The 27,103-nt window shown below is 36.8% G+C and overlaps 1 protein-coding gene across 2 annotated transcripts in view; it reads right to left on the reverse strand.

Annotated features, from left to right (window-relative positions):
* NARS2 (asparaginyl-tRNA synthetase 2, mitochondrial) overlaps positions 1-27,103 on the reverse strand; it is a 131,877-nt gene that overhangs the window by 43,972 nt on the left and 60,802 nt on the right. For both annotated transcript variants that reach the window (XM_087868187.1, XM_045816181.2), the window contains exon 7: positions 454-586. In XM_087868187.1, coding sequence (XP_087724313.1) covers positions 454-586 — 133 coding nt within the window. The remainder of the gene's footprint in view (positions 1-453; positions 587-27,103) is intronic.

Below are 27,103 nucleotides of genomic sequence, written 5' to 3' on the forward strand. Positions count from 1 at the left end.
CCAATACAGCTATGTAGATGTTTCTCTAACTATAAAGGTGTTTTATTTATTTGCGTAACAAATAACAAGAGCTATTATTTAGTGAGCTTGCTATATGCTAAGGCCAATACTAGATGCTTTACATTATACATCCATTATTTCATTTACTCCTCCCGATAACCTTACAAAATAGTTATTATTATTCTCATTCTATAGTTGAGAAAACCAAAGGTCTCCAAGGTTTGGTAACATCAAAACAAAATTAATGGCAGAGCTGGGATATGAACTTAAATCTGTTTGACTCTTGTACTTTAAAGGGATTCAGTAGATGTTTATCAAATTAAGTAGTTCCCCATCTTCTTCACTCCATTAACACCTGTAATGCACAGATGTCCAAGGTGAAAATGTATACAGAAGCATTTTAATGTCACAGAAAGCTGTTATTATAAACTGTTTTAAAACTTGTATACCTACCTGCATGAGGTCTTGAAGACTCTCAACAAAAGAAATTTCTGCTTCTACCATATAAAACTCTGCCAGGTGTCTCCGGCTCTGAGAATTCTCTGCTCGGAATGTTGGACCAAAGGTAAACACTTGAGTAAAAGCTCTGCAATTCAAGATTAAAAGTATAAAAACAGGATTCACACGATTACTTTTAAGTATTTAAAATACTCAATGTACTCTTAAGAAAAAAAGTTTTGTGCCTCTGTCTTCTTCACAAATCCGTACATATTAGCTGCTATATTTCTCTAATGGGTGATAATAATAGTTTCATTAAAAATGTTACATTTATAGAAACCATTTTATCCCAAAGGAATTTGCAAATGCTTTACAAACCCTATGGCTTACTAAATATAGAATTATAACCACTTCTGGGTGCACTCTACTGCAGCTGCCTTAGACAGCAGGCAACTACATTTCACAGCAATCAAGAACAAAGTAAAGGAAAAATACCACAGCTCAACGAGCTTCACAGAGAATCTATACAGTAACAGTTAAAACCAGAATTTCATGTGGCTAAAGGATGTTAATTATTTTTTTTAAATATGTGAAAAGAGTGTCAGATGTGTACGATGATTTGCCTTGTTCAAAGCCTACTCAAGTCCTTCACAACCACCCCAGTGTTTCAATGAACACTGAATGACCCCTAAAACTTGGGGGTGAGGATGGATTTTGAAGAACGGTCTACTTTATTCTCTGGTGTTCAAGAGAATAGCTTATAGCTCAACAATCCAAATAGTGGGGGAAAGTCGTACTTTTCAATTCCTGCAGAAAAGTGGACACTACATCTTCGTGCTTTAACACTTCTCATTTCCCTTATTTGGAACGAGGGCAACAACTGGGATTAGATCAAACATATGTGAAATAATAAGTATTTCCTGAGGACCATCTAATCTCTGAATTTTAAGGTTTTGCTAAAACAAAACAAGAGGTTTGGGGCTCCTCAGCTATTATCCTGAGCGCTCTTCATTTGACTGGCATCAGTCAAATAACATTATGATCAGAAACAGTGCAGAAAATAGACTGTGGATAATATACCAGTTGGGCTTTGTTTTGTTGCTTTTTTAAAGTAAAGACACTCTGGGAAATGAAACAGTAAAACAAGTATAGTGGAAATCAAGAGATTTTTTTCCCCCAAAAAAGCTATTTTAGTTAAGGCCTGGTTGGTAAGAAGCTTAGGAATTTATGTTTGCTTCTACAGCCGCCTTCCTGAGACCATAATCAGTTAACCTCTGAGAACCTTAGTTTTTAATGGAAAAATAAACAGTAAGAACTCAACAATATTACTATGGTAACCTCTCTGCTAAGATTCAGATCCAGACATGTCTGCTAGAATGTTCTTGAAAACACTGACCCTACCTTATGGAAAATGAAAAGCCTTGCCTGCTTCCAAAACAGACAAAGAACAAAACAAGGAACAATCCTTCCTTTCATTTTTCACTTTCCCCAGTTTTATTCATTTCAGTTACTCGACTCCCATCACCCAAACCAGATGTCCCCCTGCCCACAGTTCCCATATCATATTGATCACAAAATCATATTGTTCACACCTAGGAAAATTCTCTCAAATCTAGAGACACACTCCTAGCCTTTTTTTTTTTTAAATATACACAGATATGGTCTTAGTGTAAACCCTTGCGTCTTGCTTGGAGGACTACCACTTTTTACCCGGTGTCTGCCACTTGTCTTTCTTTCTCCAGACCTAAACTGTTACGAGTTTTCAAACTCAAGCCTGATTATATCAACCATAATTCAAAAAATCTTCCATGATTTCCTACTGCTCAAAGATAAAATTCAAGCTCCTAACTTTGACTCACTTTCCTTCACAAACCCTTTTCTCTAGCTACACTGAAGACACTCCCCTCACATAGCTCGCCAGGGCGAGCGTTTAGGCCTTTGGTGGGCTGCTCCCTGCCTCTACTGACCATTCCTGGCTCCTCTCTCTCTAAATGGCAAATTCCCATCTATTCTTCAAGACTTGGCTCAAATGCCACTTTCTCTTTGTAACCTTACCATACACCCCCAAATTTACTGTTCCCTCCTTTATATGACTATGACATTTTGTTCATATATTCGTTATACAGAACATATCGCTTTGAAATGTAATTATATATATCTGTGTCTTTCTCCCCCAATAAACTATGAAATTTTCCAGAGCAGGAATCATGTTTTATTCATACTTACATCTCCAGTGCCTAAGATAAAACAGGTGCTCATGCTGAATGAATGAGTACTAATGATGATGACAGGCTTCCTCAGTTGTAAACTGGAAAAGTACAGCACCCTCATAAACAGTAACATTACAAATAATGTACAGAAAACTACTCACATGTTTTACTGTGGCTGTTACTTAGTACTTAAAATAGGTCAAACAATGCAGTCCTGTCCCAAACAATAAATTAAAAAATTATAAGGCCCTGAATTTCCAATCTGGGACTATGCAATCTCTAGGTAGGTAGGCAGGCAATAATATAGCTACATAAATGAAATGACATTTTTTTCTGGGACTGAATCACAAAAAAATTGTTTATACCAATGTTCACTAACAACAAAGGATATTTTTATCAAGATTTTCCTGGTCAAAACCAGAAACTAGGGGGCATAGGTAAAATTTACTTTGGGGGCTCTGAGGGAGACTTTCAAGAAATGGGCAGTGATCTTCCTGAACTACAAGGAAAGCCAATGAAATTGCTGTTCAAAAGAGATATATTATTTGTATTAAAATAGCAGTTGCAGAGAAAACAGTGGTTTCCAAAAAGAATTACAAATTCAAGTCACAAGGGTATCTGCTTCTCACATGGTAATTCTATGTAGGGTGCTCAAAGTTGAGTAGCAAAGGGATTTTTAATTTAAAGCAGTTAATAATTTTCCCTAGCAATGCTGGATAAGCTCTCTAGTATAAAACAATAAAGAGGGTCAGAGATTTTTATTTTAATTATAATAAGGATCGGTCTCTGATTGAGGTATCCAAGAGTTAAGTATTATTCTAATAGGGTAAGTAAAATCTGATGACCATGCTGCTTTCTTTGAATTAACAGAAAGATAAAATGAACCAGAAGGTATGTTAAAAAACTGTGTAATTCAGCATCTAGTCTTTAAGCAGATGAATATTTAAATCATTTGATAAGACATCCTATGCCAGTCCAGTGTCCTATGATAAAAGCAGGGACAGCATCAGTAGTAGCAACGATGGTCGCTCCATTAGAAGTGTTCCTTGTGGGCCAGGCACTAGCTGTAAGAACCTCAAAGTTAACTCCTTTATAGTTAACTCAATGAAGTATGTACTGTTACTTCTATTTTTCAGGCTAAGACATGGAAGGTCAGAGAGGTTGAGAAGCTTTCCCCAAAGTCACAGAATCTCAGCCCAGGAAGTGGTACAGGCCAGATTCAAATCCAGATGTGACTCTAGTGGACCCAGCCTTTATCATGATACGAAAATACTGATGTTCATAACCGAACACTGACAAACCTGGAGAATTAGGAAGAAAACTTTGTAATGCACCCCCTGACTTCTCAAAGATAGTTAGGGTAAACAGTTTGGTATATTTACCTTCCTTATGAATAGCTTGTTTTATGTATTAAAATTACAGCTCACTAGGGTATATTGCCCTCATGTAAATAATGAGAATGATAAATTTTCATCAATATTTTATAACCTTGAGCAAGTCATTTAGCCTTTCTGGCCTTCAGATTCTTACATGAGTGGGAGATGGGGGCAGCTTGGCATTAATCTCTACTGTCTTTGCAACAATTTTGTTTCTGGGTCCACGTGAAATCATTCTCATTTTAATTTATGCTGACTTCTTCTTTTCTGTCTTCCACAGACATGAAGCCATTTGCAGCAACGCTTGGATGAACCAACACTTAAAATAAGATCTGAAAACAAGGCTACTTCTAAATTAAGATACAGAACCAGGTGAAAGGCCAGTACTGCTGTGAGAAGCGACCAGCAGAAAAAGAAAACACTCAGCACTAAAAAGCATTCTTGTGCCAGATTATGGAGAAAGGCAAGCTATAAAAGGAAAGTCCATGAGCTTGGAGTAGATGTTTAAGATAACAAAAGTACATTTAATACACATCAACCAAGTTAACTACAAAAATGGCTTTTTAAAAATAAAAAATAAGGTTACCGCCCCCCCCCCCCAAAAGTTCTACAATGGTCATTTTCTTCCTTCTGTAGGGTTTTATGAAACCCTAAATTGGCAAGTGGATTACTATAAAACGGTCACTGATTGCTTGGCCATATATTCTTTCTGGCCCTGAAATTCAAGAGCTAATCTTTATATTTTGAAAGAGTAGAGGAATTACTGTTCTTCAGCTGGGGAAGAACTTACTCAGCCTCAGGTCGATCAGCAACTGTTCCTAAGGCCCCCACTCCCAACTTCCTATCACTTCTCTGTGGTCAGTTCAGTAAACATTCATCGAACTGAAGTGAACTCACGGCTTTAAACTAGTTTTTGGAACAATCTTTGTCAAATGGTGTTCCCATCTTTCAGAAAATAATCATATGTTTTACTCTTGCTTTGAATCCACTGGATTATCAATACTGTCACACTTCTGTCATTCATTATTTCTACAGAGCAGACTACAGGCATCTCCTTTTCAGTTTTCCCCTATTCCTCTAACCATCCTGCAATACACTTGGCGGAAGGGGATAAGAGATAGCTCTCACCATTTCAACAATTCAAGTCAAGATGCCTTAGGGAGGATGTACTCTAAAATCTAAAAATTATTCTCTACTACCATTGCTAAACATTTCTGAAAAATTAATTTTAACATGTCCTAAATATTCGATCTGGAACTGAGTGTGAGGCCCAAACACAATATAATCTTAACTGTATAATGAGATTCAAACATCGATAGAGTCTGACAACAATCCTGCTAAAGGAGTGGAGGGTTGGCTACTGTTCTCTGAAGAGATAAAATCTGAACTGGGGGAAGGACATTCCAGAAAAGGGAACACTAAGCACATAGGTCCTGAGGTAGGAAATGAACCTTACGTGTTTAGAGAATAAAAGTAGGCCAGCAGCAATATGAATGGTAAGAGGTCAAAGAGGTGGGTGGGGAGGGATCATGTAGGGCGTCCCTTGAAAGCCATGGTAATAAGGAGAGTCTGGATTTTATCGGATTCTCCTTGGAAGATTCTCTCCTCTTGAAACATTTAACACTGTATTCTCCTAGTTTTCCTATTTATTTGATGTCCATCTCTGTCTCCTTCTATATTCTACTCTGTATAATAAACACTAGAATTCCTCAAAACTTAGTCCCTAGGCCCTCTTCTTTTCTCACTGTATATGTTCTCCCTAAATGATCTCACCTCAGCCAACAATTTCAATTAACAACCTATTGGCACACAATTCACACATTTCTATCTCCTGCCCAGATTTCTTCTCTAAGCTCCAGAAGCATGTATTATCTACTGGATTGATCCTTTCACTTGTCACAAATGGAACTCACGACTTTCCCTAGCCCCACTTTGGCTTCAGTCTTCTAACCTTCTTAGGTCAATCCTCCCATTAGGCTCAAAAATTTTTAATAACACCATGTACTACTGCTCACAGCACCTTTTAAAATGAATGAATGAATGAATGAATGAAAGAAAGAAAGAAAGAAAGAAAGAAAGAAAGAAAGAAAGAAAGAAACAGATGTGATCCTTTGTTTAATGACTATCCATCTCCTTCATTAGACTGTAGATTTCATGACCTTATATATGTTTTGGTTCATTATAGTATCCTCGGTCTTAATCCAGTGCTCAACACACACCAGATAATTACTGTTTGTCAAATAAGCAAATAACTCATTTTCTATAAAATATGCTGATCCTCAAACTGCATCGTTGAAACAGCATTGGAATGGGGGGTGAGGATAGAGGAGTAAGAAGAGGAAGATGGTAAACAGAATATAAATTACTAAGCAAAAAATTCTGCTATTCTCTGAAATAATTTTTCACAGAAGGCACTAAGAGATACAGAATCAGTTTTTTGAAAAGTGACTACCCATATATTAGTTTTTACTCTGTAGGCAGCAAAGTAAATTTTTGAAAAGGACTAGATCTGGTGAACCTCTCTAATTAGCAAATATTTTATTTCCTGACAAACTGAAGTATTATCACATGAAAAAATTACCCTAAGTCTTATTCTATGTAAACACAGCAGCACCTGATTTTTTGGCTGTTGTGAGAGAGGATATACCAACAAGTTAAAATAATTATTATACTTTATCAATCCGGCAACGATGGGCTCTTCAGAGGACTGATTGATTGGATATGAGGTTTTAGAATAAGATTCTTGTAAAAGGCCACAATTTGTGGACTGTTCTAAGTGAATATTTATCCTCATGTTTTAATAAGCTAAAATCACTTTTCCAAAAAAGGTAAACATTTTGTCAACTGCATCTATTTATGCCTAGATTAAGCTTCTTATATTTCTCCTATTTAACAGTCCTTATACAGAGGACCACTAAAGAGAACAATAGGCTAGTACATGTACCACATGGTATTTACATACTATTTAAGTCTACAAAGATTTCAAAGGTTATCTTTCTGAGGCCTGATGCTAGAGGTAGATAAGTCATTATGGCATTGAACTAGCAACAATTTCCTGTACAGATGACCCTTGCTTTGTTAAGGTTATGGTAGTGATTAAGAACATGTACTCTAAAGACTTAAATTGAAATCTTGGCTTGTCCACTTATGAACTAGCCAAGTTAACTTCTTTGAGACTAAATTTCTCCATGCGAAAATGGGGTTAAATATACTATGTCATGGAGTTATTGTAAAGATAAAATGACACAAAACATGTGAAAAGCTTAACCTAATATAAACTAAATGGTAAGCATCCAACAAATGGGTAATAGCTGTTTTTGTTTCCTTTTTTCCCCAAAGGTCTACAGTTCTCATTTGGCTGGTCTCAAGACCTCTTTACACTTTAAATTACTGAAGATTTCAAAGAGATTTCATTTATGCAGGTTATGTCTACCAGTATGTACCACTGAAACTGAGAAATTTTAAAAAAATGTATAAACTGATTTAAAAACAATCATAAACCCATTATAAGTCATAAAGAACAATTTTTTAATAAAAATTCGTAAGAGTGGTACTGTTTTACTTTTTTGTAAATCTCTTTCATATCTGGCTTAATAGAAGACAGCTGGATTCTCATATCTGTTTATGCATTCAATCTGCTGTGCTATCACATGTCATGAAGAATTTGGAAAACTTCAATGTGTGCTCATGAGAGAATGAGAATGAAAAAGGCAAATACTGTCTTAGTATGATTATGAAAGTAGTTTTAAACTCAAAGGACTCCTCTAAAAGGATCTCAGGGGGCCTCAGGGATCCCCAGACCAAATTCCGAGAACCACTATCTCAGGCAATGGTTCTTAATGGGGAGTATAATTCTGGGCTTTACCTCTGGACACCTCCATTCAGAAAATCTAGGGAAGGTACCGGCCATGAGTATTTTAAAAGTTCCACAGGTAATTATTATGTGAACCCCTCATTAAGACCCACTACTCTAAAATATGTTTAGATTCCCTAATCAAGATCCCTTATAGAAAGTCTCTTAATAACTAAAATTTTTTTTTTTAAGATTTTATTTATTTATTTGACAGAGATAGAGACAGCCAGCGAGAGAGGGAACACAAGCAGGGGGAGCGGGAGAGGAAGAAGCAGGCTCATAGCGGAGGAGCCTGATGTGGGGCTCGATCCCATAATGCCGGGATCACGCCCTGAGCCGAAGGCAGGCGCTTAACCGCTGTGCCACCCAGGCGCCCCAATAACTAAAATTTTTAAATGAACAATAATGTTGTTCTGGTGAGGATTTAGAGAAACTCCTCCCACACTGCCAGTGGGAATATAAAATTGTATAGCTGCAGTGGAAAGGTTTGGTGATCCCTCAAAAAGTTAAACATAGAACTATCATATGACCCAGCAATTCCACTTCTGAGTATATACCCCAAAGAAATGAAAATAGTGTTCAAGCAAAACCTTGTACATGAATGTTCATAGCAGCATTATTCATAATAGCCAAAAAGTGGAAAAAACTCAAATATATGTTAACAGACTCATGAAAAACAAAATGAGATCTATCCATACAATGGAATACTATTAAGCCAGAAAGAAGAATGAAGTACTAATATACCCCCACCAAATGGATAAACCTTGAAAACATTATGCTGAAATTAAAGAAGGCAGACACAAAAAGCCACATAATGAATGATTTCATTTCTATGAAATATCCAAAACAGGCAAATATATAGAGACAGAAAGCAGAAGAGTGAATGCCAAGGGCTAGGGAGAAGGGGGAATGGAGAGTGACTGCTTTGTGGGTATGGGGTTTCCTCTTGCGGTGATAAAAATGTTCTGGAACTAGGCAGTGGTATTGGTTGCATAATGTCACTAATAGTAAACTTCTAGTTATGTGTATTTTATCACAATAAAATTTTTAAAGTTTATTGGAACAAATTGTCCATGAGGCACTTCACATGTTTTATTTTATCCTTGCTACGCTACAAAACACTATACAACGTTGTCATCCTGTTCTTGTGGCTGTTCCTGACTCATGTTTCATCCACTTGCAGTCTCTGAGACTGCCCCTTCTACCACTTACGGCTGCTCTTTTCTATCTTATGCTTTCCTCTAACTACAGTCCCTTCTTAGTGAAAGGGGATGTTCATTTATAAGCACTGATGGTCAATCAGGACACCTTTTCATTCATTTTAGGTTACAAAAAGAATGATAACCAATATACTTTATAGCTCTCTTTATGACCCCTTTTGCTCAGGCATTTACCAAAAATGACTTCTTTCATGGCATGCTTCTTTCCCCCCCACTTCCTTTAGCTACTCTCAGGTCTAGAGCTTTAGTGGAACACTGTGGATTCTACAAAGTTGGACTTAAGTAAAAGAAAGCTTTGTTGTTAATGCTTAAATGACTTACAGCAGTGGTTCTACACACTTCAGTGTGTATTAGACTCACCTGGAACTTGCTAAAATACAGCCTGTAGGACCCCACACTCAAGAGTTTCTGCTTCAGTAGGCCTTAGGGGAGGCCTGAGAGTTTACATAAGTTCCCATGATGCTGATGCTGCTGGTCCAAGGACACTTTGAGGACAACTGATCTAGAGTGGTTCTCAATCTTCGCTGCAAAGAATAACTTACAGTACTTCAAAAACAATCATGAGGCCCAGTCCCACCCCCAGACCAATTAAAACTGTTTTTCTGGGGGCTTGAGCTGAAATATGATGCATCAAGATTTTTTTTTTTTTAAGATTTTTTATTTATTTATTCGACAGGATAGAGACAGCCAGCTAGAGAGGGAACACAAGCAGGGGGAGTGGGAGAGGAAGAAGCAGGCTCATAGCAGAGGAGCCTGATGTGGGGCTCGATCCCATAACGCCGGGATCACGCCCTGAGCCGAAGGCAGACGCTTAACCGCTGAGCCACCCAGGCGCCCCTGCATCAAGATTTTTTAAAAGGGTCCCCAGACATTCTAATGGACAGCTAGAGTTGAGAACCACTGATCTAGACCTTCTAATTTCCAATTATAATGCAAAGTAAAAGGGACAAATAATTGATATAAAAGGTGTTATTTCACAAAAGGTAGCATTTGCATAAGAGCTACAGACTATGAATGAATAAGACATTTCTAATATTTTTGACTGACTCCCAATCCGAGCTTGCTCTATAAACACAAAAACATAAAGGGACCATGGCAGACTAGAAAGAGGCAAGATGCTTTTTAAGAAACACTTAGTTTATCAGAAATAATGCAAAAAAAAAAATCTCTATTTCTTTGCATTTGTTTTCCCTGAATTCTACAAGAGGAGGAAGGGGTGGGGAGGGAAGTGGGAGGGAAGGAAAGGAGAAGAAAAGAAAGGAGAAGAAGAGGAGGAAGACACAGAATAGAGAAATACCCATTTGAGCCTTGCAGTAAGTCTTTCACGTGTGTGCCAAGTGATAGACACAGGGATTTCACAGCTGCATGGTAATGCACAAGCTAAACACTAGGAAAAAATACCCATCAGTAACAAAAAAGATGATTCGTAGCACAGTCTTACAAAGGAATATCCCATGATAGTGAAAATGAATAGACTATGCGACATGAATATAATGTAACAACGGGGATGTTATTATGAATATAATGTTAAGTGAATAAAGGAAGTCATAGAAGAATACATACAGATGATTCCACTTATATAAAATTCAAAAACTTGTAAAACTAGGGGCACCTGGGTGGTGCAGCGGTTAAGCGTCTGCCTTCGGCTCAGGGCATGATCCCGGCGTGATGGGATCGAGCCCCACATCAGGCTCCTCCGCTATGAGCCTGCTTCTTCCTCTCCCACTCCCCTGCTGTGTTCCCTCTCTCGCTGGCTGTCTCTATCTCTGTCGAATAAATAAATAAAATCTTAAAAAAAAAAAAAACTTGTAAAACTAAAAAATGAATTGTTTGTGAATGTATGTGATGAAACTATAAAGAAAAAAGTGATAAACACAAAACTGAGGTTAGTTCTCATGGGGAGGGAAGGGGAAAGTACGTACAGGAGACCAAAGAAATGAAACATCTTGAGAAGACAGGGGTCGTGAATGTATCATTATTCTTTATATTTTACCTATATATCTGTTTAAAACTTTGTGTCTATGCGATATTTAGACACCAAAAAAGACATAGGATGGACAAGCTAATGGAACACAATAAACAGTAAAATGACAAAATCAGATGAAAACTAAATGTCGGGCATTGGCATCAGAGCCCAAAACACCTTAGCAGGACACCACTCAGTTCTTCTTGCTCCGCCTTTCCCTTCTTTCCCTATCCATTCAATTTAACTCAGCAAACATTAATATACCCCGAGTACCTATACTTGTCCATCATTATTACTATGCTAAGGGCAACACAAACCTCCTAACAGCATATGACATGGGCAACTCAATGCTTTATGATCTGGACAGAGGCCAATTAAATCTGCACTGTTCAATATGGTGGCTACTAGCCACATATGGCTACTTAAACCTACACTATTTAAAGTTAAATAAAAATAATACAAATTCAGTTCCTCAAACTAGCCACATTTCAAGTGCTCAATAGCCACATACAGCTAGTGGCTACCATACTGGACAGTGCAGATACAGAACACTTCCATCACTATAGTAAGTCCTACTGTCCAGCACCAGCGTAGACTGTTGAAATCCCAGTATCTACAGAAAATAATCAACTGCATAAAACAGACAGTGTGCTCAGACAATGCAACATGAGGGAAGAGATCAATGGAGGACAGAACTCTGGGTACAGCTTCTGAATTTGTCCCAATGCCAAGTCATACATATTTTATTTTTCCCACGGCTACTGATCTGCTATGTCAGGTTCCTGTGGCTCTCCTCCCGTCTCATATCTGTTGCTTTACAAAACTAATGGCCTACTTCTTTGTGTTTGCAGGCATAGCTCCCTTCTTCTGATAAAATGGCTTTCTTTCTGAAAGGCACTGACACACAAACCTAAGACTTATTCGATTATCAACATTTCTAGCTTTTGTTAATTTTCCATCTATGTGCATGCCTAACTCTGAGAACCAGGCTTTGATAGGGTATTAAATCATCCTGTGGGCATATTATAAGCCAACTTATTTATCATCTTCTAAAGATGAGGATGAACCAACTATTCTCCAATGATAATGGCTCCCTAAGAAGGAACATTAAAAACATACATGATGCAATGGATAGTTCTTCCCCTTTTTTATTTGGTTTCACTTACAAATATGTTGCTAATTGCCAGGAAGAAAGAGTGAGTGTTGTAAAAATACTAGAAACAAATACTTTTAATGATATGGATTATGGTATGATCTACACAAAATGTAGAGAGACTTTGGATTGAACTATTTTGAGCAATTATCTTCAAATTCCCATGTCACACCCAACTCTCAAAAGCTATATATGAAATACCAGTATTATCAAACCAAACACATATTTTGGCTATAAGGGGAATGCTTGTAAATTCTGAGATAATTCTTTGTACAGTAGTCCCTAAAGTACTGTCTGCCAGAGTTCAAATGTTGTCATTGAACCTTACGCTGTACTGTCCTGAAGTAGAATCATGAGGAAAGCAGAGTAACTACCCAGTTGAAGATACTACGTAAAAGTCACTAAAAGATGTTCCACAAACAAAAACATTTAGGTTTTTATTTTTATCTCCCAACCTCCATCATAATTCACACATTAAATCTGCCTCTTAAATGTGAAATACAACTGGTTCAGGTTTTGCATATTCTCCAAATTGTAGAGATTTGTGTGACACATGTATGTTTATCTGTCCTATGCACCTGTTTCACGTGGCAAAATATGGGTTTTATTTTTTCAGTGTAGGGGTATATCACAGGAGATAAAGTGGGGATTGACATCAAAAGAAATAAAAATAATATGATTATCAACCAACATATGGGACTGAGCTTATCTGTTACTAATTTCTACTGTGAGAGAGAAGCAAAAACCATGGCTGCTTGAGTTTCTTTATTACCAATTTCTTCTACAGGAGCAAAAATGAAGTTTCCTTTTATTTTGTAAAAAAGGAAGCAAATCTGTCTTACTAAAGTAAAATACACAGAAGTGTTTCAGTGGTTTCTAGAATTCATGTATATAGTTTACAGGTGATTTAAAAATTGCTTTTCAAAGATTTTATTTATTTATTTGACAGAAGAGAGAGAGAGCACAAGCAGGGGGAACAGCAGGGAGAGGGAGAAGCAGCCCCCACTGAGCAGGGAGCCCAATGCGGGGCTCGATCCCAGGACCCTGGGATCATGTCCTGAGCCAAAGGCAGCGTTTAACTGACTGAGCCACCCAGGCGCCCCCCCCCCCAATTTTTTTTATTAATACTCAATTTTTGAAATTTATACAAAGAGAAATTCATACCAACAACATGGGACGGTAAATGAAATTTTACTTTCATATAATAAAGTTACTTTACAATATCTAACTAGGTCCAATACAATATTATTCCAAGTTTATTAATGCATTTTCTGATGGAATTTTTTTTTTCTTAAGTAGAACAGAATGGTAAAATAAGCCAAAAGCACAGAAGTAATTCAGGCCCACAGGTCATAGCGGCCAAGAAGAAAGACAGCAGTTTTGGGCTAGCTATTTGTTCTTATCTTACAATTAGCATTATCTATCATGAAATCATATTCATTTATTTCTTCATTAAACTTTTATTAAGACTACTAACCACCACGGAAAATACAGATAAAAATCAGGCACAGCCTTTTGCCTTCAAGGAGCTTATACAGACTACTAGGGGAGATCACAGACCTAAATTACAAGCTACAATGACGAAATTCCTAGGAGAAAAAAATTGGAGAAAATCTTTGTAATCTTTTGAATATGACATAAAAATTACGAATCATACAAGAAAAAAGTGATAAAGTAAAACCCTGGTCTTCAAGAGGTACTGTAAAAATATGGAAAAGCAAGGCACACTGGGAGAAAGTATCTATAATATATCAGATAAAGGTCTAGTATCCAGAACATATAAAGAACTCTTATAACTAAATAATAAAAAAGACAATCTACCAAAAATGGGCAAAAGAACTAAAAAGATAGTTCACAAAAGAAGATATTTAAGTGGTCAATAAGCACATGAGAAAAGAAAGTTCAACAATATTAATCATCACAGAAATGCAAATTAAAACTGCAATGAGACATATACTTACTAGAATGACTAAAAAAATACTGACAACACTAATTTTTGTCAAACATGGGGAACAAACAAAACTCTCATCCTTTGTTGGTGGGCATACAAAATAGTACAAGTATTTTGAAAAACTGTTTGGCAGTTTCTCATAAAGTTAATCATACACTTACTATACAACCCAGCAATTCCTAGGTATTTACCCAAAGGAAATGAAAACATGTGCACACAAAGACTTGTGCATACATTTTCATAAAGCTTCATTTATAACAGCCCCGAACTGGAAACAACCCAAATGTCCATCAAAAGATAAATGAATTCCCTCAACTTTATGGTCAACTAATCTTTGAGAAAGCAGGAAACAATATCCAATGGAAAAAAGAGTCTCTTCAACAAATGGTGTTGGGAAAACTTACAGCCACATCCAGAAGAATGGAACTGGACCATTTTCTTACACCATACAAAAAAATGAACTCAAAATGGATGAAAGACCTCAATGTGAGACAGGAATCCATCAAAACCATAGGGAAGAAGACAGGCAACAACCTCTGTGACTTTGGCCACAGCAACTTCTTGCTAGACACATCTCCAAAGGCAAGGGAAAAAAAGGCAAAAATGAACTATTGGGACTTCATCAAGATAAAAAGCTTTTGCACAGCAAAGGAAACAGTTGACAAAACCAAAAAACAATTAATAGAATGGGAGAAGATAATTATAAATGTTTTATCAGATAAAGGGCTAGTATACAAAATCTATGAAGAACTTATCAAACTGGGGCACATGGGTGGCTCAGTCAGTTAAGCATCTGCCTTCGGGGCAGGTCATGATCCCAGGGTCCTGGGACTGAGCCCCAAGTTGGGCTCCCTGCTCAGCAGGAAGCCTGCTTTTCCCTCTCCCTCTGTAGCTCCCCCTGCTTGTTCTCTGTCAAATAAATAAATAAAATATTTTTTTTGAAACATCACATTAAAATCATTTTATTTCCTGTTCCAACATTTCTAGGTCAGTGATGTTGGGCGTATTAATTAACAATTTATGTCTCTATAAAGTGGGAATGATAACCTCTATCTTTCATAGTTACTATAACAAAAAGTTGAAAATAGAGCTACCCTAAAACCCAGCAATTGCTCTACTGGGTATTTACCCCAAAGATACAAATTTAGTAATCCAAAGGAGCACCTGCACCCCAATGTTTATAGCAGCAGTGTCCACAATAGCCAAACTATGGAAAGAGCCCAGATGTCCATCAGCATATGAATGGGTAAAGAAGATGTGGTATATATACACAATGGAATACTACTCCACCATCAAAAAATGAAATCTTGTCATTTGCAACAACGTGGACGGAACTAAGAGGGTATTATGCTAAGTGAAATAAGTCAATCAGAGACACAATTATATGATCTCACTCATATGTGGAATTTAAGAAACAAAACAGAGGATCCTAAGGGCAAGAGAGGGAAAAATAAAACAAGATGAAACCAGAGAGGGAGACAAATCATAAGGGACTCTTAATCACAGGAAACAAACTGAGGGTTGCTGGAGGGGAGGAGGCTGGACGGATGGGGTAACTGGATGAGGGACATTAAGGCAGGCATATGATGTAATGAGCACTGGATATTACGTAAGACTGATGAATCACTGACCTCTACCTCTGAAACCAATAATACATTAAATGTTGATTAATTGAATTAAAAAATAAAAAATAAAAATTAAATAAATCTTTAAAAATATAAAATAAAAAAAGATGAGTTAAAAAATTGTATATCCATGCAATGGAATAATATTCAGCAATAAAAAGGAACAAACCTACTGGATGAATCTCAAAAGCATTATGCTGAGTGAAAGAAGTCAGATACAAAAGAGTAAATACTGTATGATACCATTTACATAAACCTAAATAAAGTATTATATAAAAGCCATTTACATGAAATTCTAGAAAAGGAAATTCTAATCTGTGACAACAGAAAGTAGATCAATGGTTGTTTATGACCTGCGGCCAGGGAGGGAGACTGATTGTGAAGAGAAAAAAGGGGACTTATGTATTTATTTTTTTGGTGATAGAAGTATTTTTTAATTTTTATTATAGTAAGATTATAAGGTTTTATAAATTTGTCAAAATTTATTGAACTGTACATTTAAAATGGGTTTTTATATATAAAGGATATTTAATAAAGTTGAGAAGTATTAATTAACAAAAAGAGCTTATTCATGCATTGGCTTAATTACTCAATTCTCCTGTTACCTAATTACTTAAATTATAATCACACCCCAACTAAACTATAAAGGGTGAGGTGTCAGGAAACATAGAAGGGGCACAGCAAGGATCTACTTCAGAGAACAAAAGAACCTAGAACACAGTGACAGATCACCGTCAACATAACTGACCAGAGCTCCTAGGGTAGATTATGACCTAATCTGCTCTCAGAGTTTACTTCTGATTTGGTTTTCAAATTCTGACAGGTATCTTATTTCTGTGTCCTAATCCCCTCCTTCACTCCAAGGCACTGGTTTAGTTTAACCTTCTGACCTGTCTTGTGAGATCTGAATTCTGGCAGATTCACTATTTGTCTCAATCCTCCGCTTGGTGTCAACCCCAGTGCGGCTACTCTTGTAAAACAACTGGGTTACTGGCTGCCAGCTATTCTTCGTGGTTACAACACCCCGGCTTCTTTCTTTATAATCACCCTGGGCTCGCCAGGTCCCAGCTGTCATGAAAACCATCACCACAACACTTAGCATTTCAGCGTCAAACTCTGATAAACGCTGGGCTTTACATAGCATCTAATTCTCACACTGGCTTGGCAAGGTGGCCATTTTTATTCATCTTTATAGTCAGGAAGTGGAGGCTCAGATATTAAACTTATAAAACTAGTATGTATAGAAGGAGAATTCTGATTGAGATCTAACTCTATGACCGAGGGCTTGAACAAATTCAGCACCTTCTGGTAGGGATGACATTATCTCAGTAGCTACTACTTCACTCTGTAACAGCACTGGCAATCCTCTACATGTCAATCAACAAGTCTGTCCCATATTTTTAACATCCTTCTTGGTGTCCAACACAGTTACATACCATTTGGGTGAACACTAAAATTATTGCTGAATAAATGAGTACCCATAGTTATTTTTAGGTAGAAGAAAACAAGCTAGGGAAAAAAGTCAAAATGACATAAATTTTCTGTTCTCAACAACCTAAATTCTTCAAACATGTAACAAACACAGATTTTTTTTTTCCCTTTCCTAAAAAAGTAATTAAACCCACCAGAGCAAAATAGAATTTGGACAAGATTACACAGTAATTGTAAGAAATAACAATATCAGTTTTGCTTTTTATAGCTCCAATTACTGTCCATAATGGTCAAATTACTAAGGATTAATTGGTGTCTCACTATAGTAACCTGCATTTGCTTTTAGACAATGCCAACAGGCATTGCATTTTATGCAAACTGAGTTCTATTTGTATCGTTCCTCAAAGGACTGACTGGTAATTTTTTTTTTTTTAACTCACACCAAACTTGCTTATTTCAAAGGCATTCAATCCTTCAGATACTCTGCTCAGCCAGACCTGAGTGAAATAATAGAAGAATGGGGCTATTCTCTCATATACTTGAAGTTGAGAAAAGGGAAATTAGTAAGTGCTGTCACAAAGGAAAGCAAGACTAGAAATAGAGAAGCCCGTGTTTAGACTTGCAACGTGGTATGCAGATATTGCAGAGTTAATGCATTAGACAAAGACACTAACTCATCACGCAACTAATGCACAGCCTAACCAGAAGAGCAAACTATTACCACTCCAGCTAGTAAAAATGAAGTTCAAATAGTGAATTAAGCACAGGTATTTACGGAAGCCCCCCACCTTTACTTGCTAGATGGGGTAATGCCTAATTCATGAATCATTTAATAAAGACAATTAGATCTTTAAAAAAAAAAAGCACAGATATTTACATTCACTTCTTCCTGAGACAATCCTAGGGTAAGTTAAAAGGAAGAAAGAGAAACGGGACCCTTAGTGGACAAGAGATTTCAACCAATTTTCAGAGGACAGAAAACAGTGGTTGAGTGATGACTGCTATGTGAAAGCACGGAAGCCATTATCTAGAATACACAGTAAGCATGCTGCAGCAGAAAGGAGACGACCTGCACACAGAACCACGGTGAGGCTGGAGACGGAGGAAATGGAGATTCATTGATAGATTCTGCATATGGAACTGTCAGCCCTCTCCAACTTCCCCCAGAATGGCTGCACGCCAGATGTCCCCCCCAAACAGGGAACAAGAGAGTCATCCTCTAGGGCAGTAGTCCTCAGCATCATCACCACCTGATAGGTTTGTCATGACACAGACTGCTGGGCCACTATTTTCTAACTGATGAAGCTTATCTTTTGACTTGGGCAAAAGACCCAGTGGACAAAGCATCTCGTAATGGGAACCAAAACTATCCCCTTGAGCACCAACTGCCCTGATATCAGCAAGCCCTCACATGACTGACCCCTAAGACAGTGACTGACCTGACCTTTACTGACCACCTGCACACACTCACAGACCTTTGTCCCACATCTTCATTATAAACCTGGGAGTATTTTCAGCACTTTGGAGACAGTCATTGGGACAGTAGTCCGCTATCTTCCAGGGGTTGGCCTCACTGAAATAAATTCCTTTCTTGTTTCACCACGACCTGTCTTTCTGCCTTTGGGTTTTGCCAGCAGCTAGTGGCCAAACCTGGTCTGTTTGGGATCCCTAGAGTCAGGGGCTCTTGCACCCCTGGGCCCTAAGTACAGTTGTACAATTTGTTAATATAGTAAAAACTACCAAATTGTACATTTTAAAGGGTGAATTTTATGGTGAGTTACATCTCAGTAAAGTTGTTCTTTAAAAAATGATTTACTCATCTGCATCCAGGGCTCTCAACAAAGCCCAACAAATAGATCTGAGAAAATTTCAAAGCATGTCTCCCCTTTGTCTTTCCTATGTTAAACCTATGCAGTTTCTTCAACCATTTCTTTAGACCATGATGTCTACATCCCTCTTATTCTGGCTGTTGCCCTAAAGTCAGATAGGATACAAAATCACAACTTTTTCATAAAAAGTTTAAGACTCCAAGTATTTGGAAGTAGATAAAAGAACAGGACGGAAAAGCTAGACAGTTTGCTAACTTTTCATGATTTGGCTAAATACAATTCATTCAAGGATAATGTATCAAATATGACATAAAAGTATCAAAAGACATTCCGCAGCCAAATACAGATAAAATGTGCTGGGGTAACTAAAAGATGGTACATCATAAAATGCTCTACAATAGGGAGGAAAAGTTGTATTAACTATATTTCTGTTGTCCCAAGAACAGAAAAGCAATAGAATCCAAACTAAATGTAACAGCCAGTGGTCATTAAATATAAATGATATTTTAAAATGCACTCTCATGTAATTACTCTATGATAAAGTTATTTCTAAATTCAATTCAACCTAGACAAGGTTGAAATTCCCTTGCCATATGCTGTTCTTGCCTCAGGACAGGCTCTGTGTAACAGCTACCACACTGTGAATTTCTTATTTAATGCGTATCTTGTTCATTAGATTGTATAGGGTCATGAAGGTTGGGATCGTATCTGTCTTGTTCGTCTTTGTATCCCAGCAACTAACCTAGTGTTTGGCACACAGCTGACTCTCAACAAATGTTTAATCAAATTGAGATTGATTTTTGAGCTCTGAATTAGGCAAATGGTAGTAATAGAAACTATGAAAACAAAGAGGAACAAGATACAGTTTGAGGAATTTGTGTGCTAATGGGAAGATAAGCATCTAAACAGACAACTTCAATTTTTTTATAAATATAAATCCTTTCCAACAGGTATTTAAGTCTTTATTCTGTATTAATAAAGTCATAAAATTAAACAGTCCCTAAATCCAAAAGCTCAAAGTCTAAGCTATAGAGAAAAAAAACAGTGATTCCATGTTATAAAACAGAAAGAATAAAGCAACATGGGCATACAGAAGAAGGGCATTTAAACAAGCAAGATGTGGGGGTGGGAGTGGGGATTCCGGGTGAGATCATTTTTAAGCTGAGTTTGTTTATTTATTTATAATTTAAATAAATTTTAAGATTTATTAAAATTTAAGATTTTATTCATTTCATATTCTTAAATTTTAAGATTTTATTCATTTATTTGTCAGAGAGAGAGAGAAGGAGAGCGCACGCATGCACAAGCAGGGGGAGAAGCAGACAGAGGGAGAAACAGGCTCCTGGCGGAGCAAGCAGCCCAATGTGGGACTCCATCCCAGGACCCTGGGATCATGACCTGAGTCAAAGGCAGACACCCACGTGTCCCTTAAGCTGAGTTTAGATGAATGGGCAGGAATTAGCTAGACAAACACATGGGGAAAGGGCATTCCCCATTCACAAAGAACACCTGTACATTATCAGAAATTTATAAGCAGTTTGGGACAGCTGAAGCAAAGGGAAGTAGATGCAAATGAGTGAAAAGATGAAATGAGTGTGGAAAAAGAAAACCTGGGGATGGTATTCACACTACTGCTTTGATAAACTGGGAAGATGGTAATGCCATTTCCTGACACAGGGAATTCAGAAGGAAAAAACAGATTGAGGGAATGATGATGAATTTCGTTTGAGCATGTTGAGCTGTTTATACAATAGCCACTGGAGAAGACAGCTGGCACCTCACAGATGGGAGCTGAGCAGAGATTCCACACTGGAGATAAGGATTTCATAACACCATTCTTTGACCATCACCTTGAATTTGTGCAGCTTTTGACCCTGGCACTTCCACACCCACAATTCTTCATGAAGACCTCCAATTCTTTAGATCCACCACTTTATCCATCATCACCCACTACCCCTATTTCCTTACTCCTCCTTGATCTATCATGATCTTCTGTACCTATCTATTTCCATCAATCGCATTTGGCAACACCCAACCTCTGGTTAATCCAAATATTCACATTTTTTGTATTGTACCCAAATAAACTAAATATTCCTACTAAACCCTCTCTACTTGCTGCTTAATTTGCCTGAAATGCTCATTCCCTAGCTATATTGTACAAACGAAGAAACAGGTAAGGTGAAGTTCCTGAATCTTTTATACCAATAGTCTGCTAATTCATATTTCCATGAAAATAGTTAATTTTTAACGTACCTCACTAAAAGAAGAAATCTCTTTGTTTTAAGGTCCCACTATCAAGAGAATAGCATAAAGAACCATCATTATTCAGGAAATAAAGATCTCAAAGTCTCATGGTGATATCTTTTCCATGGAATAGAGTATAAATAGTCATTAACATATTTAACTCTATTGTGGACTTAATTTTACAGCAGAAACTACACAGAAAAGTTTAGAAGAATGAGAATGTGTGCTTTATAAATTCAGTTTAACAATACTTATCAAATACCTAATATTTTTTAGTAGACACGGATATTTAGGATGTTTATAATCTATGAGATAGATATGAGAAGAACTAGGAACTGGCTAAACATTAAAAATAAGAGGAACTTTTTTTCTTTAGGACATGAGATGGGTGAATACTATAAGAGAGGAGAAAAAGAGAAAAATAATTTCTATTGAGAAAAACAGGAAGGAGTCAAGTTGAGCCCTGGAGGAATGAGATATGAAAAAGCAGTCTAATGCTACAGGGAGGGGCAGGCATTAGAAACACTGAGGTGTGTGAAAATGCACAGCACAAACTAAACAGCCATAATAAAAAAACTCTAGAAAATCAAATGTGTATAAATTAACAAAGTTCAGATAACCATCAAATGGATGAAGAATGAGAAAGTTAGATGGGATGGGAAGACAGTGTCACACTCAGTTATAAAGGATACTTCGGTCTAGCTCAGGTTCACATGTTGACATTCTCACCACAGCCACTTAACAGGATGAGTACATCCTGAGTATGAATGTTTCATGGCTTCTGAGCTCAGCATCTGCACTGATGAGATGACCCAGGGGAATGAGTTTAAGATTGCTCATACCAAACACAAAGCAAACAATTAATCAAACTGGAATAAAATCAACTGGAAGCCCAAGCTGATTACCCGCCCCCCACAGAAACAGCTGATTTTTTGAATAGCTAGTTTTTAAAATCTGAATAAAAGACAAGTTTAAAGAAGAAAATAAAAATTAGTAGAGACAGCCACTGCTTATTAATTGAATCCTGGTGTGTATTTTTCCAGACTCTTTCCTACACACACACACACACACACACACACACACACACACACACAGTAAAAACTGGAGGCATGCTCTACTTCTTGTTTCAAAGCCACTGTTTTTCTTATAACATGTTATCATCAATTTTAATGGCTGTACAGTAATCCACTGCTTGGATGACTTCATAATTAATTACATCCTCAGTTTATTGCTAGGGTCCATTATACCCAGTTTCAATTTTTAAGTTTCTTTGTTGAACAGTTTTTGTTGTTGTTTTTTGAAAGACAAAGAATTAAAAAAAATTAATTCCAGTATAGTTAACATCCAGTTATGTTAGTTTCAGGTGTACAATACGTTGATTCAACACTTGCACATATCACCCACTGCTTGTCGCAACAAGTGCACTCCTTAATCTCCACTACCTATTTAACACATCCCCTCACCCACCTCCCCTTGGTAACCATCAGTTTGTTCTCTATAGTTAAGAGTCTGTTACTGAGCAGTTTTAACTAGTTCTTAAAATTAGTATCTCATGATTTATGCTTTCTTAAAGGTTGTATTAATTTCCCAAGGTAGACGTAACAAATTACCACAAACCAGGTGGCTTAAAAGTACAGAAATTTATTCTCTCACAGCATAAATGCCAAAAGCCTGAAATCAAGGTGTTGGGAGCACCATGCTCCTTCTAAGGCTCTAGGGAAGAACTCTGCCTAGTTTCTGGTGGCTCTCAGCAATCCTTAGCATTCATTCCTCAGCATCACTCCTATCTCTGCCTCCTTCTTCACATGGTCTTCCTTGTTTCTGTGCCTATCTCCTCCACATCTCTGAATCCAAATCTCCTTCTTCTTTCTTTTATAAAGAAAATAGCCATTGAATTTAGGCCCACTAATTCGCTACCTTAATTGGATTATATCTGCTAAGGCCTTATTTTCAAAAAAGGTTGTAGTCACAGGAATTGTCTTTTCGGGGACATAATTCAAGCTACTACTGAGGTTATCGAAAAGACAGAGAATTTGTAGTATTTTATTCAAATAGAATAAAACTCATTGAATCCTTTCATGAATCTAATATATATGGGGTTTAGTGATCTTATTTTTGCTGTATATTTAAATATTTTGCTGTTTCATCATCCTTGAAATTATTTCATTATTACTCATCAATTACTTCTAATTAAGTTAAAAAATAATAAAACACTAAAAATAGAAAATGATGGGTGCCTAGTGGGTAAGAGGAAGATGCAGAGTGAGAGAAATCACCACCATTATTTCATCTTACATTTTCTTATTGCAGTATACATAGTAATGTGTCATCTTTCAAAAAGGTCTAAGAAAAGCCCAGACACGTGAATGTTGTAGTCTTTTTGTAGTTTTCAGAGAACACAGTTGAGAATTGAGATCTTTTATTTTTTACTCTCAATGACAAAGAGAAGAAAAATGATAAAGATGTTTCATAAATATTAGACAAGCCAGGAAACGAATGCAAAGAGACAGATAGTAACAATCTAGTCTCCAATAATAATGGTAAAATTGGTGTAAGTGAAATCTCAGACTATGAGCCTACAGATAACGATATCCTAAATGAATTTTCTCAAACCCAAGAACTGATAAGTGAATAATACATTTCTAAGGACAAGAAGGAAATATGATATTTCTATCCAATTAGTTACTCTACAGTTAGGACTTCATCGTGCAATACCACGCAACAGGAACTCGGATCATACCTTTCTGCTGGAAGGATATGTGACAATATTCTTTTATCATCTACATTTGTGCACCAAAATTTATTTGATGTGGGTAACAAATGAACAAAGGCTGAAGGCAAGTATGTATACAAAAGTGTATGGAAGAAAAAATACCATGTAGTAATGAAAAAACTAAGTGATTTGATCATTGGCGTTTACAAATCTAAAAATAAAAATGTTTTGCAATTAGAAATCAAAAAAGATGGCTACCTTCTCTTCAAAATTATGAACTGTCACGTTCTCAAAAGTATTACTTTTTGATGATGTGAGTGCAAGAACCAGAAGTAATAATAAGCTAGAAACTACTAAAGAAGTGTTTGAAATCCAGAATCTATATTAAATATAGATATATTCCTGGTTCATGCGATGGCAGTCAATAAACAGCTACATTCAAAGGGCTGAAAAAACCTACAGAATGGGAAAAACAACTTGTAAATCATGTATCTGATAAGGGACTTGTATCCAGAACACATAAAGAACTCTTACAACTAATAATAAAATACGACCCAACTAAACAAAAAATGAATGAAGCATTTAAATAGACATTCCTCCAAAGAAGATCCCCAAACGGCCAACAGGCACACCAAAAGATGTTCAACATCAGCAGTCACTAGGGAAATGCAAATCAAAACCATAATGAGATGCCACTTTAAACTCCCTAAAATGGGGGCGCCTGGGTGGCTCAGTTGTTAAGCATCTGCCTTCAGCTTAGGTCATGATTCCAGGGTCTTGGGATCGAGCCCCACGTTGGGCTCCCTGCTCAGCAGGAAGCCTGCTTCTCCCTCTCCCACTCCCCCTACTTGTGTTCCCTCTCTCGCTGTGTCTCTCTCTGTCAAATAAATAAAAATCTTTAAAAAAAAAAAATAAACTCACTGAAATGGCACAATGAAAAAGACACGTAATACTTGGTGACCAGAATGTGGAGAAATTGGAACCTTTATACATTGTTGGTGAGATTGCTGTAAAATGGTACAGGCACTATGGAAAATAGCCTGCAATTCCTCACAGAATTAAAATTATCATGTGACCCATAGGTTCCATTCCTAAGTACGTACCCAAAAGAAATGTAAACATGTTCACACAAATACTTGTACTCAAATATTCATAGTAACATTATAATAGCCAAAAAGTAGAAACAACCCAAATGTCCATTATTACCTGCTGAATGGATAAACAAATGTGTTATACTCACACATGTAATGTTATTCGGCAATAAAATCAAATGAAATAATGACACATGCTACAACATGGACAGACATTGAAAATGTTATGCGAAGTAGAATACAAAATGATACACTGCACATTCCATTTATATGAAATACCCACAATGGGCAAATTCATAGAGACATAAAGTAGATAAGTGGTTGCCTAGAGGGGGAGGGAGGATGGGGAGTGACTGCTAATGGGAAAAAGTTTCTTTTTGGGTGATAAAAATATTTTTTTAAAAAAAGATTTTATTTGGAGAGAGAGAGAGGGAGAGAAAACAAGCTACGGGAGGGGCAGAGGGAGAAGCAGACTCCCCGCTGAGAAGGGAGCCAGATTCCGGTTCAATCCCAGGACCCTGGGATCATGACCTGAGCCGAAGGCAGATGCCTAACTAACTGAGTCACCCAGGTGCCCCTGATAAAAATATTCTTAAATTAGATTATAGTGATATTTGAACCGTGAAAATATACTAAAACCCACTGACCTGTATACTTTAAATTGGTGAATTTTATGGTAAATAAATAAATAAATCTCTCAACAAAGCAGTTTTTAAAAATTTGGGTTTGCTATGTTTACATTCTCATTAAAATTCTAATGAAGGTGATTTTCACTAACCCCTTATTTTTACTTCTGCGAATTATTCATAAGATGGCTTAAAGATATTTATTAAAAATAAGGTCCATTACCCCTAGATGGTAAATGGTGATGACTATTTTCTTGTTATACTGAGGGTTAATCAATCTTCCTAAATAGACATTTAGATTGTTACTACTTTTTCCGTAGTATAAACAAAGTTGCTTTCAACATTTCTGTTTTTACACCTTTACAGAATTGTTAGATCATTCCCGTAAGAAAAATTCCTAGAAATGAAATTCTTGGTAAAAGGTATTTCTCTAGAAAGGCTGTACCAATTTACATCTCCAACAGCAATGTTCAAGAGGAAAGCATGTTTTATGCTGAAATATGCTTCCTTCATACCTTACTAAAAAAATACATAATAAGGAAAAAACACCTATTAAAAAGCACCAAAAGCAAAAAGCAAACACACACACAACAAACAAAACACAATGAACGAGAAAAGAAAATAATCATCAAAAACTCTTTCAGATACATTAGGTAGAACCTTCCTCCAATTCTGGCTCTGACAAGAAATGGAAAATTTTATTATATGACATTTCTGAATGTAGGCTTTGCAATTAAGTATATTTCCAATTCTCTCAGAATAAACATGTCACTTATAAATTATATCTATAGGCAGAATGTAATAAAACCACTTAGCTTTCTCTTACTTAAAAAAAATGTATTTATAGCTCTGTCTGCCCAGAGGGCTTAGAAGCAATAATCCCCTAACAGTGGCAAGAAACCCAGTGACTGAACCTTGGTTTCTAAATAACATTTTCCAATATAAGCAACCAAGTCTCTTTGGAGAAATGGCTGCTTCAAGGGCCAGGGTAGGGAAAATAAAAAACAGGCCTAGGATAACTGCCAAAACTTGTAAGCAACCAAGGCGTCCCTCAGTAGGTGAATGGATAAACTGTGGTACATCCAGATAATGGAATATTATTCAGAAATGAGCTACCAGGCCATGAAAAGACATGGTGGAACCTTAAATGTGTATTACATTAAGTGGAAGAAGCCAATCTGAAAAGGCTACATACTATGCTATTCCAACTATATGACATTCTGAAGAAGGCAAAACTCTGGAGACTGTAAAAAGATCAGTGTTTGCTAGGGTTTAAGAGGGAGGGAGTGATGAACAGGAGGAACAAAGGATTTTTAGGGCAGTGAAGCTATTCTATGTGATACTATAATGGTGGACATGTGTCATTTTTATGCAGTC

The sequence above is a fragment of the Ursus americanus genome, chromosome 16, assembly GCF_024610735.1.
Source record: "Ursus americanus isolate L20-20 chromosome 16, mUrsAme1.1.p, whole genome shotgun sequence".
NCBI lineage: Eukaryota > Metazoa > Chordata > Mammalia > Carnivora > Ursidae > Ursus > Ursus americanus.